At 38.7% G+C, this 16,455-nt stretch overlaps 1 protein-coding gene across 2 annotated transcripts in view; it reads right to left on the bottom strand.

Annotated features, from left to right (window-relative positions):
- The window catches only part of CERT1 (ceramide transporter 1), a 79,718-nt gene that overhangs the window by 61,316 nt on the left and 1,947 nt on the right, over positions 1-16,455 (bottom strand). For both annotated transcript variants that reach the window (XM_084503439.1, XM_084503438.1), the window contains exon 2: positions 14,707-14,841. In XM_084503439.1, the coding sequence (XP_084359565.1) occupies positions 14,707-14,841 (135 nt within the window). The remainder of the gene's footprint in view (positions 1-14,706; positions 14,842-16,455) is intronic.

The raw sequence follows: 16,455 nt of genomic DNA, 5'->3' as shown, positions 1-16,455 counted from the left end.
ACACTGATGTCTGTCAGTTCAACAGGGCTGAATATACACTCTTTTCATATGTCAACAGTGTTCCTTTCCTAAAATGCAAGGTACCATTTATCCACCAGTTTATTATTTTTTCTTCATTCCCACGGAATTCAGGAGAAATTCTTCTTTCTGCCTCATTCTGCAACCTCCTGAAATACTCCAGTTCCATAGTACTGGAACAAGCTCCTACTTCAGCCAGAGGAAAGATGTCAGAGCAGCTACCACGTAAAATCTACGTGTCTGCATGTGTTCTCATAGGTCATTTAATACGTTCCAGGCCTGCTTGTGTTCATTCAAATGCCAGAACCCCCTCTATCCTCTCTCTAGCTTCCATCTAGATATCATCCCCAGACAGTATCTGTAGGACAAGAAAGGATAGAGGGGTAGAAGCAGTGTCAGAATACATTAAGCTTCATCCAAGACCTGATGTTACTTTTTAAAACAAACTTTAAAAGGATGACTTTGCACATAGGCAAGGGATGCTTCTCACAACAGGAGGTGGAGAAATAAACAAAGGGACACACACATAGTTGATAAGTTATGAAGTGGTGGACAAAACTACCACTTCATGTTAAAGAGAGAAGGCCTAGTATCTTATATGATGAACTACAGAAATATGACTCTGAGGTCCTTAAGAAGTAGCTTATCTTATGCAATAGAAAGAGAGGATGCTGGTGAAAGCTACGTAAAATCAACAGGTAGCAAAATCAAATGAAGACTTCATTACTCCACCATTTTCAGTGGCTGTAGGCACAATAGTAGGCAGCACATAAAAATAACACACTGCAGTTTCAGAGGTGAGACTAAAATCAAGATGAGTATTTCGACAGTTGGAACAAATGAGTATGAGAACGTATCTGATGCCGGGAAGGAAAAAAGTTATCTGAACAGTTTCTAAAGGTGCTTGTGTTGAAGTACTATCAAAAAACTAAAGGTAAAAGGTTACTTTAATTCCTTCAATCACACAGCGTAAATTCTTAATTTTAGAAGTACACATGAAAAATATATTTCAGCTCCCATGTGAAAATCAGCATTTGGAATTTACAAAGGCTGTGATTATTGAGCTAAAAAATAAAGTGAAAAACCTTAGCCAAGTTTCAAGAAGCGTACATCTTAAAATACTTTTTCTAAAGCATTTCATTCCATGATAGATTCAAACTGCAGAGGAATTATATCCCATTCCCACAACATTTAAAGTGATTGAAAACAATAACTTGTGAAAAAATACTGAACAGAAGATAGTGAGATGAACTAACAGATGTACATTTTTAAAGTTATAAATAATGAGTAGCACTTAATCATCAACCAAAAAATCTCATTTGAATCAATATTTGTTTCACTAATGAATCCTATGCTTGGTAAGAATTTTACTTGACAACAGAGGTCTAAACACGTGACCTGTCTTGTTCTGATAAATACTAATGAGAATTATTTTTGTCAACTTAATGTATTTCACCCTGGAATCACCACTCAGTTTCCAGAACACAGCCTGAACAATGTTAGTCCAAATGGTCTTCTGGTTGTTACTCTGTCTTGACATTATTTTCTCTTAACTAGCATCATCACTATATTTTTCTTTAGACACCTCTTCCTTACCTAAAGTTCAGCTACATGCAGCAAAAGCCCTGCCTCTGCTTACGAACAAACCTTGTCCCTTCCCGTTCTTTCAAATTAGTCACAAGCCACGTCTATAATGACTTCCTAGATTATCATGGTGGGTTGACCTCGGCTGGCTGCCAGACCCCACCTGGCTGTTCTCCCCACCCTTAACAGGACAGGCATAGAAAATAAGATGAAAAGTTTGCGGGTCAGGACAGAAGACAGGGAGACAACTTACCAACCACCATCAAGGGCAAAACAGGCTCAACTCAGTGAAAATAAGTTTATATATTTGAATATAAATTAAGAATTAAAAGAGAGACAATTAGATAGAACAAGTAGTGCCAATTAAAAATAGAGATGGATTGTAAGAAACTGACGTAACTGCAAATACCTTCCCCTGCACTATCCTTTCTCAGGTTCAGCTTTACTCCTACATTACTGACTCTTCTATTTCCTCTTCACCCACCCAGAAGAGCAGGGGATGGGGTATGGGGGCTGCGGTCAGCCCACAACAGCATGGCTCTGCCATCACATCCTTTAGTGGGTGATATTGGTGATAGGGGGATGGCTAGACCAGATGATCTTGGAGGTCTTCTCCAACCTTAATGATTCTGTGATTCCTCACACCCGTCCCCTGCAGGTCTGCCTTCCTTCATGGTAAATCCACCTACAGCAGCATGGGGTCCTCCCTAGGCTGCAGTGTGGATATCTGCTCCCCCATCACCCTCAACATGGGCTGTAAGGAAATGCATGCTGCACCATGGTCTCCTCCACAGATTACATGGGAATCTCTGCCCTGGTGCATGGAGGACCTCCTCATTCTCTGATGTGTTTTGACAGGGTTGTTTCAGTTTTCTCATACCTCTCATATACTGCTGCACAGCTTTTTTGCCCATTCCTTAACACGCTTTCCCTGCAACATCAGTGTCTCTGACTGACAGAGTCTGTTGGGGGCAGCTGGAAGCAGCTGTGGCCAGCACAGGGCAGCCCACAGCCCCTCCTCACAGAGGACCCTGCAACCCCCATGTGGTGGTTTCATGCTGATAGATAGATAAACTACCACACTGCTCTCTCACTTGCCCTCCTCAGAAGAAGAGGGGGGAGGAAATACGGAGGAAATATGATGAAAAAAGGCTCACAGGACTGAGATAAGGACAGGGAAATCACTCACCAATTATTGTCACAAGCAAAACATACTCAGCATAGGGAGATTCATGTAGTTTATTGCCTTTTGCTAACAGACTAGAGCAGAGAGAACTCAAAGCAAACTACAAACACCTTCCCCCATCCATCATCTTCTACCTCTTCCTCCCCCTGCCACAGAGGAGAACGGAGAATGGGGGTTGTGGTCAGGGCTTTGTCTCCACTGCTCCTTCATGGTCCCTCTCTGCCCCTGCTCCCTGTGGGTCTCTCCCACGGGATGCCGTCCTTCCCAAACTGATGCTGCGGGGGCTGCCCACAGGCAGCAGCTCATCAAGCACTGCTCCCACACGGCTCCGTCCCACAGGGTCCATCCATCCCCCAGGAGCAAACTGCTCCAGCACGGGTCCCCCATGGTCCCCCTCCCAAGGGTCCAACCAGCGTTGCTCCCTGGCTCGGCTCTGGCCAGCAGCAGGTCCCTTTTGGAGCTGGCTCTGATCTGACATAGGGCAGCTGCTGGGCTCTGCTCACGGAGGCCACCCTGCAACACTTCCAGAGCCAAAACCTTGTCACAGAAGCCCAATACACCCTTACCACTATCAAACACTGCCACAGACCCCCAATACCCCCCAAAAATAATAAAGTTGTACCAGAATCCTTTTGTATTCAGGAGTTATTTTTGAAGGTATTTGGCTTAGTAATAAAAAACATTAAAATTACTAAAGTCATTACTTTAATTTTACAAGATTTGAAAAAAAAATAATTAGATAACCTAGATGCAATTCTCAAGATGGAATTAACTTAAAGAAAGTGTTAGAAGTCACTGTTCATCATACATTTTATTCAAACTGTACTTAAAACCCAAGAGCTATGGCAAGTACCAATTCACTTCATTGCGAAACTATTTTCCTAAACTGAAATCCATGTAGATCCCCGAAAACCACTGAATTAGGGACAGGCAAAATTCACAATACAATACAAAATGCTAGTTTCATTTTCTGAATTCCAAAATCCAGGCAAAGCTTCACAGAAAAAAAAAAAACAAAAAAAAAACAAAACAAAACAAAAAAAAAAACTAGTAAGTAAAGACAAGACATTCTGTTTTTCTTAAACAAAAAGAACCCACTTTTTAGTTAAATTAGTGGTATTTTTACACAATATCAGAAGACAGAAGTGAGACATTTTATCTTTTAAATGTACTAATGAACAAACTATTAGCTGTCCCATGTTTTGCAGCCTACGACATTCTTTACTGTTTTGGCAGACAGAGCTTTCTCATAGTGGCACATTTGCACACAGAAAAAAAACCTTAGCAAGGAAACAGGTTTAAAAATATAGCAGCCTATTAAATGTTTTTACATTCTTTGCTACTTCCCAAATACTGTATTTAAGATCTTAGGTTAGGATAACTGCCTTTCAAATACGTAATAAACACTTTTTAAAATAATTATTTTGCCTTTCCAAAGCAGAGTCCTGCTGCACCCATGAAAGCAGAAGAATACTAAATGTGATTTAGTATTTGCTTGTTAGCACGCTATAAAAACTGGAATGTCAGCTTGGTTTAATCCATTGCAAAGAAGCCCTCTCATCTGAAAATCACCTTTTCAAGTCTGGAACAAGTATATCATATACTTGTTACTTTAGTAGTTAAACTGCATTTTGAATTTCAAGCCTAGAGTTCTCAAGAAAGAACCTGGTTAATCTGGTTTTCTGCACACCCAGCATAAGTGTTCAGATAAAATAGATAATCGTATTAAAAGTAATTTTTAGTAGCTTGTATGGAACAGCTATCCTATAGTCTTGCAGCACCCAATTGGTTAGTACTTTATCCAGTTATTTTCCTGTTAAGAACATGCAATTATTATGTAGCATCAAGTCCTGCTGTGTTGGTTTATATGCAACCATGACTGATGTGTGCTATTCCCAACTGCCTATGGAAAAAAACAATGACTTGTAATAGGAATTAGACCAGAGAACCTAGTCCCCTGCAGATGGGATGCAGCGAGTGATGCTTCTACTGTACCTATTAGGAATAAAATGTTTGCAATATCCACAGACATCGTGTATCAGCCATGGAAAAACATCTATTACCTGAAAAAAAATCTCAACTTAGAAATAATTTGAAATCACCGAGTTAAACTCATTAGGAATCTCATATACAGCAAGAAGCTAAGGAATTATTACTCAAGCAGGAAACGAGGCCACTTTATATTAACAATCAAATAATACAGAAACTATGCATACTGCTTTTTTTCCAATGGGACAATCAAATATAGGAAAAGGAGTCACACACTGCTGCACCCTTAAATCCCTGCTTTTGTATCAATTATCTTTTTGTTACCTCATATTATATATTACAGTGTGCAATGTATGAGCCTAAAGCAGTGCATACACTGGCAGCAGCAAAAGTCCTGTACGGATTTCACAAGAAAACCACGAGGCAACACCCACACAGAATGCTCTACCTTAACAGAAAAGCCCTGCTTGCAGCAGTACTGTTGTGCCAGAGATGCCGTGTACAGTATCTTGGACTCAGATTCCTGGTGATGGGAATGGAGTGTTCCCACCCTACGAAGGCTGGGGGGGGTTGCAGCTTATGCAGAGGCCTGCCATACCCATGAAAGCAGCACACTATGCAGACTTTAAGATTAGCTTATTTTGAATCCAAGCATAAGAAATGAAATACAATTCAATACAACCATATATACTTTTCTATAAATGCACTATTACCATTATTTGCAATAGGCCACAGGTGTTATGCAAGGCCCCAGTCCTGATCTGCTAGGCTTATCAACAACTCATGCAAACTCATTCTGTGAGCTAGGGCTTGGTACCAGGTGTCTCTTATTAGGACTGTACAGTTTAAACACAAGATAACAAAGGCTTTGAAAACAGGAGCACAGACTAAAAGCAGTGGCTGCATGAACCATACACAACTCATTAATGGTCAATTACTGTCAGTGAGAAAGTGCATCCTCCAGAACTGGGAAGACTGCTTTTGCTCTAAGTATCAGCAGCTACACGGGGGCGTGGGGTGAACACCAGAACTGATGAGCAACAGGGAGTCACCTTCTGCAGCATGGGAAGGTAACACGCTGCAACCCCAGGAACAGGAATCATCCAGAAAGCAAATGATTTTATTAAGAGATCCCAAACTAGGAGGTGGCTGAAGATGCCTACTTCAATTCAGAGCCTGACCACCCTGTCACATCCCACCCCAGTCCCTCTCCTCGTTATCAAGGAACTCTCCCATGGGGTCATCTTGGTCTCGGCCACGAGGACCATTAAGAATCATACAATCATTTAGGTTGGAAAATACCTCAAACACCTTTAAGAGCAGAGATGTCAGACTAGTTACATGTCGTTGGCTTCATGTTACTGCATACTTACAGGTAATCTAGGATATAATTATTAAAAACTGACTACTCTGAATACATAATGATAATGGTTAGTATGTAATAACTAATGTATAGTGATAATTAACAATGTGTAAGAATTACAAGCATAGAGCACATTGCTAATGAATGTCAGCCTAAGAAGTTTTGTTCTGAAGTTTAAAACTGACCTGATTTGTCAGCCTAAACTCTTCCATCTCAGTTATCTTTAATGCAATTGTGTACGTGTATCAAGGAATTAAAGTACATATCCACATATGTACATGCATTTCATTTTTAATCAATTTTTCTCCTGCAACTCAAAATAAAGCCTTAAGTATACATTAGACAAGTCACAAAACAATCTGGGTTCCTAAGTGCTTTGAGACTTGGGGTGGCAAATTCTGTTCAACCACTCCTTGTAACTGGGGAATGATGGACTTAACTGAGTGGAAAAACATTCCAAACAGACTAAGGAGTGGCTGAAGCCTGACAGATGTGATCTAAACCACATTGATTAGAATTTGTAAGTAACAGTGAAAGCAGTTACTGAAGTTTGTCTAAAAAGGAGGCAGAAAGATGAACTTGAAGAAGCAGAACCAACACTAAGTCATCCGTGAAGAATTATTTTGTTGTATGAACAGAGGCCAAAAGGTAACGAGTTAGCAACTTTAAGAGGCAGCAAAACACTGTGCAGCAGCACATTGGTAGACTAAGTGAGTATTCTGACCCTTTTACTTGGCATTCCTGGAATGTGTATCAGAAAATGAGGATTGCACAAATCCTCAGCAGAGATGTTAAAAATGCTATTAATGGCTGTCACAAGACAGATAATCAAGAACAGGTTGCATAGCAGGACAGTTGAGCAACCCTAAGCCCCTGGAGGGGAGGCGACACACGAACCAACTGTATCCACTAACTAAATTAACTATAAATCAATCTCATTAAGACAAAGATTCATATTGAGCAAGAGTATGGATTAGAAACAATAAGGAAAAAATTCTGAATAATAAAACTGTAGCAATAATACCAAATGCTCAGATATAACCCATGGGCAAGAATTATGATCCTGAATTAGATGTCAAATCATGAACACTTAAAATTTAATTCTCTTAATAAAGAAAAACTCAAGGGGAGAAACAATATTCTAATTGACAATAAAAAGTTGACAGAAGTACTGTTGGATTACAGCCCCAGTTTCAAGTGTGTGGTAACATGATTACATTTAAGTACTAAAGAAGAATTACTCAGCAACGTTGGGCAATCCTAAAATATTTGGCTATTTACTACACATTAGAGACCTCCCCCCCGTTCATTATGGAATTCTTCATCATAATATAAACAGCTTCATTTAAACTGAATTGGATGCTTATTTTTCCACTTCTGACTTAATTCCCTCAATACATACTACAGAAGAAGCCTTCTATTTTTTTTTTTTACCCACAACGCCCAAGTATTCTTGGCTTTTTGATTGCCAAGAATCAGTTGCACTTTCATAAACATACAGGAACATTCTGACATTTTCACTTTGAACGTCAACCTATCCATTGCTGGTTCAGATTCAAGGACTGTCAGATTCATATACAGGTTCATACAGAGAATGCAAATGCTAAAAATAACTGCCTGGGAGAATCCCATGTTCCAAGAAAACATCTGCCTGCTGCACCAACACCCAGTATCATCATCTCCTATGCATCAACTTTTCTCTCCATCACTCTTCTACTGCTCTTTGGCACTTTCCTCTCCAAAATACAATCGCCTCAGGCTTTTCAGATATGAGTATGTATTCCTGACTGCATGCGGCTCTGTAGGGCTTTCTGGACATGCTGCATGGAATCTCCATCAACACTTCTCTATCATCAACTTGAGATCTTCCACCAAACCAGAAGTAACAATTTGATTATTTACAGTACAAACCAAAGTCTAAAAGTACTAATTGTCTGGTGTCTTAAATAAACCCCTATCTAGTTACAGCTTATATTCTATGCCTTAGTTTACTTGGGTCATCTTTTTAGAAAAGATTATGGCTGAGGAAGCACTTTATCAAGTTACAGAAAACAAATTAATTAAATGCGCATCACTTCATACTAAAACAGACTGTTTTCCAACAGCTGGAAACAAATTAATGTATTTTTATGCAATTAGCAATTATTAAAAATTTACTGCTATGGTATTTCTGCCTAGGGCACCAATTTATATATTAGCTTTTTTTTTTTTACAAAATCTTTCATCAACTGAAATCTATCATTTCACATTCAACTTCACCAGCAGCTGACTAAAACCTATCAGCAGATAAAAGCCATAATTACATTCTTCTTTTATCATATGCAGCTCTGTTGGATCAAAGTTCAGAGCAGTAGCTAGAAAAATCTAATCTAAAGTTTACCTGCTTTATTCCTCCAAGTGGATCCACTTCTACATGTTACCATTCCAACAGCTTCCAACACACAATTACATTTCATGTTTTATACAATTTAAAGAAATACCAATGTACTGTTAATGTAATGTCATGGTAACCTTTTGACAGTACTTTGCAATATATCATTTGTCATGTAAAAATACTTTAAGCAATACAATTTGCTTTGCATTGACATTTCCTTCAAGTAAAAAAATCTATTTTAAATACTAAGTATTTGTAGTTTAAAATCTGTTTAAAAGCTCCCACAGAAAGCTTCGGTATCTGATAAAGATAAATGTTTGAAGCGTACTCTGTAAATTTGTCAATCTATTTTTAAAACTATCTGTGCTTCCGCTCACAAGTGTCCAATTATTAGTAGTGGCCAACATTATGCTACTATTCTTAAACCAAATATAATGCTAATCAAAGGGTAACTAACTATTCAACTTCCAATACCTTTCTAAAAGGCAGGGATTTTATTTATTATTAGAGGCTGATTATTGGAAAGAAAAATCTCACTTTCTTCAGAATATGGGTCAGGAGAGAAGCTTAGAATTGTAAGCTGTCAGTTTAGCTCTGATGTATAGTGCTCATGTTCTTTTGGTAAACTGTGGCTAAAACAAGTTTATTTCGCCTCTACTTTATAACACAAATATTTACTAAGTTCTTTACAATAGCAATTTATTGTTATTCAGGAAAAAAGAGCTAAGACTATTCACAGGTTGAATTGCCAACAAAATTTGTGCCAACCAAATAGGCTGTCTTTCAGGTAGACTTCAGTTTCTATCTTCTTGTCTTCCCCTAGCTGCTGATATACACAAGCAACAGAAGTCAAAAAAATGTACTCTTCTAGAAATCCATTCAGAAGAGGAATGACTTGCAATTTGTATATTAATGTAAAACAATTACTTGCCTTCACTAAGCAACAGTTTCTCCTAATCACTGTTTCTGGAAACAAACTAGTTCACTGAAAACACCTTCACTACTCACACTGCATTCATTTGTTAATCCTAGTTGAGGCATTTGCTACAGAAGTACTTAAATGTCTCTTTGCAACAGAACAAAGTGTTCTTAAAGTCAAACAGCCAATAGCATATTTCTATTAAGATTTTGACATAAGTGTCTATTATCTCATTATAACCAAAAAAACAAACATTACATCACAGTTATTACATCTTGATTAAGCTACCAAATTAGAAATCAAAATGTTTTTCTGCATCAGTAATGCGGGAAGTAAAATAAATTGAAGACTAACCACTGGATTAGAAAATGGCAGGTATGAGTCCTGTCTGAAGACGAGCTCAAACTCACCATGGAAAGTAAGTTTTTGAACTCTTCCTGTGTGGATAGTTACCTCTAGAGAGGAAAAAAATAGTGCACACAATACTACGCATTCTTAAAAGCTGTCAAACATGATATTTTAAGTGTTTTTCAAGATTCACCATACAGATCTATATGTATTTCTCCCGAAGGACCATCCAAGTCCTTTGGGGAAAACTGTAGAACTCGTGAGATATACATTAAGAATTTGCAAACAGGTTTGAAAATATATAAAATATATGTTCCACCAGGATTAAATTAGTGCTGGCCTTTCAGTTAAGCTGTCTGGAGCTAGGCAGGTAGAGCAGATGACCTCCAGAGGTCTCTTCCAGCTTAAGCTGTTCCACACATACTATGAAACTTCTTGATACATCATGTCATCATTGGATGAGTTGGTATAAATACCTTTATTCAAAAGCCGTGATGGCACCATCAGGATAAACACGGTAATTAAGGAAAAAATATTACAATGTGTAAGGCCAATTTTACTGGAAGTTGGATTTCCAACCTTACAAAGTGTTTGTGTGTTTTCAGTGGCAGACCCTGGCCCTTTCCAACTCCAAAGCTGAAGCCCACAGATCCACCTCTACAGGCATGCCATCAACACCCACTCCAAACCATCTGCACAGAAGTCTCCATTGAAAGCTTGACTTTAGGCATGAAAGAACTATAAGGTTTGATGGTAATGAAGAATATCTTTAATAAATACCACCTGACAATCAACTGCAGCAGTATTTTAAGAATCACAGAATATCCCATATTGGAAGGGGCACACAAGGATCAATTCTAGTTGCTGGCTCTGGACAAGACCACCCAAAAATAAAACCATATGTCTGAGAACGTTGTCCAAACACTTCTTGAACTCCAGTAGTCTCAGTGCCATGACCACTGTCTGCCCTGGGGAACCTGTCCCAGTGCCCGACCACCCTCTGGGTGCAGACCCTTTCCCTAACCCCCAGCCTGACCCTCCCCTGTCCCAGCTCCATGCTGTTCCCTCGGGTCCTGTCGCTGTCCCCAGAGAGCAGAGCTCAGCGCCTGCCCCTCCGCTCCCCTCGTGAGGGAGCTGCAGGCCGCCATGAGGCCTCCCCTCAGCCTGCTCTGCTCGGGGCTGAGCAAACCAAGGGGCCTCAGCTGCTCCTCATACTTCTTGCCCTCTAGACCCTTCACCATTCCTGTAGCCCTCCTTTGGACACACACAGCGCAGAGCAGAGCAGGACAAGCCCTTCCCCCACCAGCTGGCAGTGCTGGGCCTGATGCACCCCAGGGTAGGGTTGCCCCTCCTGGCTGCCAGGGCACACTGCTGGCTCCTGTTCAGCTTGCTGTTGACCAGAAACTCCAGATCCTTCTTTTGGGCTGCTCTCCAGCCTCTTGTCCCCCCAGTCTGGGTACATAGCCAGGGTTGCCCCATCCCAGGTACCGAATCTGGCACATGCTCTTGTAAAATTTCATGTGGTTGTTGACTGCCCAGACCTCTAACCTGTCAAGATCCACATGCAAGGCCTCTCGATCCCTGAAGGAGTCAACAGCTCCTCCTAATTTAATGTCATCTGCAAACTTACTCAGAACATCTTCAAGTCCTGCATCCAAGTCATTTATGAAAACACTGAAGAAAACTGGCCCTAAAATAGAGCCCTGTGGAACCCCATAGTGACTGACAGCTAGCCTGATGTAACTGCATTTACTGTAACTCCTTGATCCTGATCCATCAGCCAATTGTTCATCCCTTTAGGATGCCTAGGATAGAGTAATAGAACAAAATTTAAGTCTGCGTGTATATCAACTTTTTATACTACTCAGGATTTCTCAAGCCTTGACCACATAGCAGAAGTCTTGAGCTCAAGCCTCCATTCTGTTATAAACCAGCTGAATACCTTCAATGTTTTTCATTATCTGACTGAAAACAAATCAGCATCAGCTATTGACTTTCACTTTCCTCTCTTATAACCTGATGCACATGGCTAATTCTTGACAGTTCTTTGCTTAATGTGATCCAGTGAGTGTACTTTGAATACTCGTCCTTCGGTCCCCTATTTCTGAGGAGTCAACTCTAAGTTTCAGCTGTTAATATTGCCAGTAGCCCAATTAAATCCCATGTTTCCATTGAATTGGAGACTACTGCCACAGAAACATACCTGTTCTGGAAGGGTGACATAATAATTCTACACTTAAAATATCTGAAGAAGCTATTTCAGTGAGCTGATTTAACAAGTGTTCCTTTCATTAAATAAAGAGGAAAGAAACAAGCATCATCTTATAAAATATCTCTGTAGAATTATCTATCAATCTCTGCCCAATGTGATAGGAATGAAAAAAGAAGACAAGAAGGGACTGTGGCTTTCTGAATACAAATTTAATGTCTCATAATTAATACTATGGCTAATCATTATGGTAATCTTAATTGCTGAAAATACAGTGAGACTACTCAGTGACAGCAGCTTTCTGTTTATGCTTATACATCAACAAAAATGCGTACATTATATGCTACTAGCAGCAATAAGTACTCATCAAAAATCATTATGTCCCCAGTCGAAACCAAATATGTGCACACCTAATATGAACACCTAAAAGAAAGCTTTGTAAGAATCCAAGCCTCCTTTCCTACAAGGAAATATTATAGACATCAACACCATACAATACCACCCTGTCTGGCTTTACACTAAAGAAAAGCTTCTTGTAATACACCAGGTTAGGAGGGAGATAGTTATTGTACCTGACTCTGGATCAGGAAGATCAAGGAAAACTAAGTTTACAGCAGTTAGAGACTGTAGAAAAAAAAATATTCAGGCATTAAATGCATTCTAACGAACTTACAGTGTTAAGATATTACAAGGACATAGAAGTCAAGATTAACTACATACCACAGGAAGAATATTCTAAACATTTATCTTTGAGCATAATTCCTTTTCTACTATTAAAAGCTGATTAGAAAAAAAAAACAAACACCTACTATCTTTGTTACCAAACACTTATTAAACCAGAAGCATTCATTCCAAAACTATGGCCCAGATGAAGAGCTTCAGAAAAACAAGTGTTTCATGACAATTTCAGAAGTAAACTTCTATGTCCTCAAAGGCCAGAACTGATCTATTAGTATTTCTGAACCTTTAGTACTTAAACAGTAATCACTAACTGCAGCTACAAGTAATCAGACGTTTACCAAGTTTCGGAGATGCCAGTTCAAACTACAATGAAACTTAAGTGTCAAACATCCCTCAAAATCCATGATCCTTAATGAAAACTGAACTAAAATATCACATTAAACTTTCAGAACTGTACCCACATTTTGTTCTTTCCCCAATATCGTGTTTTCTTCTATATACTCAAGAGACGCAAGAACTGAAAAAAACCCACAGTGATTCAACTCCAAGAAATGTCAGACAGAAGACAGGAAAAAAAGCCATCTATCTGTAAGAGTTCCAGTGTTACACACTTCCTAGTCAGAACATGAGATGTTCCTGAACTTCCCTTCACAAAGTGCAATATACAGAAACATTCCAGCAGCAATGTCAGCATTGCTATAATCTTTCACTCCAACACCAGAACTGGAATTCAAGCTGCTGAGCTATGCTTTAAAACATTTTTCTAGACCTCTGTTGGCCCACCTCTTTGCTATCACCTTCCTATTTCTGCCTGACAGATACATCATGCCTCTCACAAGTGAACACAAGACTTTGATGGAGCTCCTGATCAGAGGCCAGTACTACTAGACTTCCACAAGTATATTCAAACAGGTATGTGTAAAGGCTGCTGTTATGCATTGAACATTCCTGAATAAGTCAAATCTTGAGCAAATTTAGAAGTTTAACCAGTTTAAGAAAGACCTTTAAAAAAAAGGTATTTTACTTTTTAGGTGACTACAGCACCTGTCATATATCTAAATATAAAAATCTGCTTTCCAAAAATGCACTGTTCATATAATCAATCCATCCGTGTTTTTTCAAGCCAATCTTTTCTGAAATTACATAACTATTTGTAAACTGAAGATTAAGAAAACATCTCCATTGTCATCCTCAATTCATCTTGAAAACACGTTTGGAGGAATAAGATTAAATACTATTGCTCTTGTACACTTATGTGCTACAAAGAAGAAAGAAGTCCAGAGGAGGGCCACAAAGATCAGAGGGAAACATCTCATATGAAGAAGGGTTGAGAAAGCCGAGTGTGCATGTTTTCTGTTACATACCTGGACCTTATAAGAGTAACTGAAAAGCTACAGTATGATTTTTAGGAAGGATTAATCAAAATTAATATATATAATTCTGAAAGCTGCAAAGAGCAGATTTTTTTTCTTTATTTTCTATGGCCACTTCATTTTCAGATTTCATCTGTACGTAGGTTCTCTGTTATCAGCAAAATACTGTATCTCTAAGCATTAGGAAGAAACAGCAACAAATATCACACTTCTTTGTTCAGAGGAAGAAGTAGTAGAACATTTTCTTCAGGAAACGTTATTCATACTCAGAAAGTCAGAAGTCAAAGAAATAGTACTCTCTTTCCAAAGCAAAGTGCAAGGCCTTTGTGACGTATACGACCTCCTTTGGTAAGTTGTTTCTGTGTTATAGACTGACTCCTTGGAAAACAGTGCCTCTTCCACAGAGAAATTGTACCCCTGTGCATAGAAACCTTGAGCGTAATAGATGAAAAGCCGCATACTGCAATCTCCAATGAAAACAGCCTGTTTTCTTATTAGGAACTCTCCACCCTGCTTGTGTTGCACTGATATCACTAACTTAATATTAATTGACCTAATAGAATTATTTGCTGTACTCATACTTGCTTTTGCTAAACATTAGCCTACAACCACAGTAACACCCCTAAAACATGAAAAGATAGAAATATTGGAATAGTACTTACTGTAATCACAGCCTTGCTCAGACAGATAGAGCCTCTGCAGCCATATTCTGTTTCATCTTCAGACTTGTAATAACTGAGTGTGTTGCTTTTCAGAACTACCCATCGATCTTGCCACCCATGAATATAGTTGGTCCACTGTAAAACAAATAAATAAAGATCTGCTAGTAGAAGAATAACAATAAAATAATTTTGTTGATATTTTAGGCTTTTAAGCACCAGGAAAGAGTTCGTAAAAAGTTTTTTTGTTTGTTTTTTTTTTTTAAAAAAAAGTTCTTCCCAATGGAGATCATTCTTTGTCTGCTCAGGGCTCTTAAAAATCTCTTTTGCAAACCACAGAAGTAAGGTGCTAAAAAGCAGTTGTTTCAAAAGAACAGTAAGATAACAGATGTCTTGGTTGCAACACTGTTGCCAAGGCCACTTAAATACAGGTATCAAACACACCGATAACACATTGTGGAAGGGGGGAGGGGGAAAACCAAACATTAACCACTAAGCTCAATTTAGCCATCTGACTTAAAATTTGAATTAAACAAAAAGAAACTTCAGTAGAACATGGAAAGAATTCTTCTATATACAAGGTAATTTCTACCAAACTGATTCTAATGAAGTTTCTCATTGTTTTCATGTAAACACCCATGTACCGTTATCCCACCAGTATAGCATATAACTATTATAGTGTCTAGGGTAATCAGTTCTTTATCAATTCAATACTGCCTGCAGATATTGCTCTAGGTTTTAATTCCATAACCACTTAAACATTAGGAAGATAATTGCTTGTCAGCAGACTTCCAATCATCCTAAGATTTTTCTAGGGACTAGACATTCATATATGCAGTGGAATTTATATTCCAGGAATAAGTCCTGGATTCATCATACAAAGATCTACTTACAAGCGACTAATGGAGTCCTGATTATTAGCACGTTATATTTGCTACGGCTTCCCAACAGAACTAAACTGCACCCTGTAGAAGCATACAGCACTGAGAGTATCACAACTGTTCTATAACTCTGGTCTTCAATCACAGGGCAAAACATAACAAATTAGATAATAATATGAACAGGAAAAAAAAGCATTGAGAACAATTTTATCATGAAAGCATTTCAACATGTTCATGACAACTGTTCTTTGATAAGAGCCTTGAAAAGCAAGTTTAAAACATTTTTTTAACATTTAATTCTAACCATTACACACCATTTTGTAACATATTAACAGGGAGGGGGAGCATGTGGATTAATGGGCTAGTTTCTACATTATACTACATATGTTAATTAATGCACGTCCCATAACTGCATGTTAACTATAATAAATAACAATAACGAGTGCTAAGTACTAAGAAGGAAAAACAAACTATCACCTGAGAAATTGCTAACCATTTTCAAGAATAGGTAGGACACTACATTTGCTCGCCAAAGATAAAGCCTTTTACAATCTCCTAATATATCGTATTGCTGAGTTCAGAATCTCTCAAAGAATGCCTCAGCTGAGCTTAGTACAAGAACTGGCAGCACCAGCCATCACTGGAGGTATTAGCACTCGCTGACTTCCTCTCTTCTGCTCTGTTATATTCCTTGCTCCTACCAGACATAAAATACAGAGTCCAAAGTTATCTTGGGCAAAAGAGCAAGGGACAGGGAGGAAAGGACCTTTCCTTCTTTGACACGGTTAAGTGAGGTAAATATAGCAGTCAGTGTTGCATTTGCTGCTGCAATCAACATTTGCTGTTGCAATCGAAATGTCACACGAATTAA

The sequence above is a fragment of the Aythya ferina genome, assembly GCF_964211825.1.
Source record: "Aythya ferina genome assembly, chromosome: Z".
In the NCBI taxonomy this organism is placed as follows: domain Eukaryota; kingdom Metazoa; phylum Chordata; class Aves; order Anseriformes; family Anatidae; genus Aythya; species Aythya ferina.
This window is presented reverse-complemented; position numbering and strand designations above follow the sequence as displayed.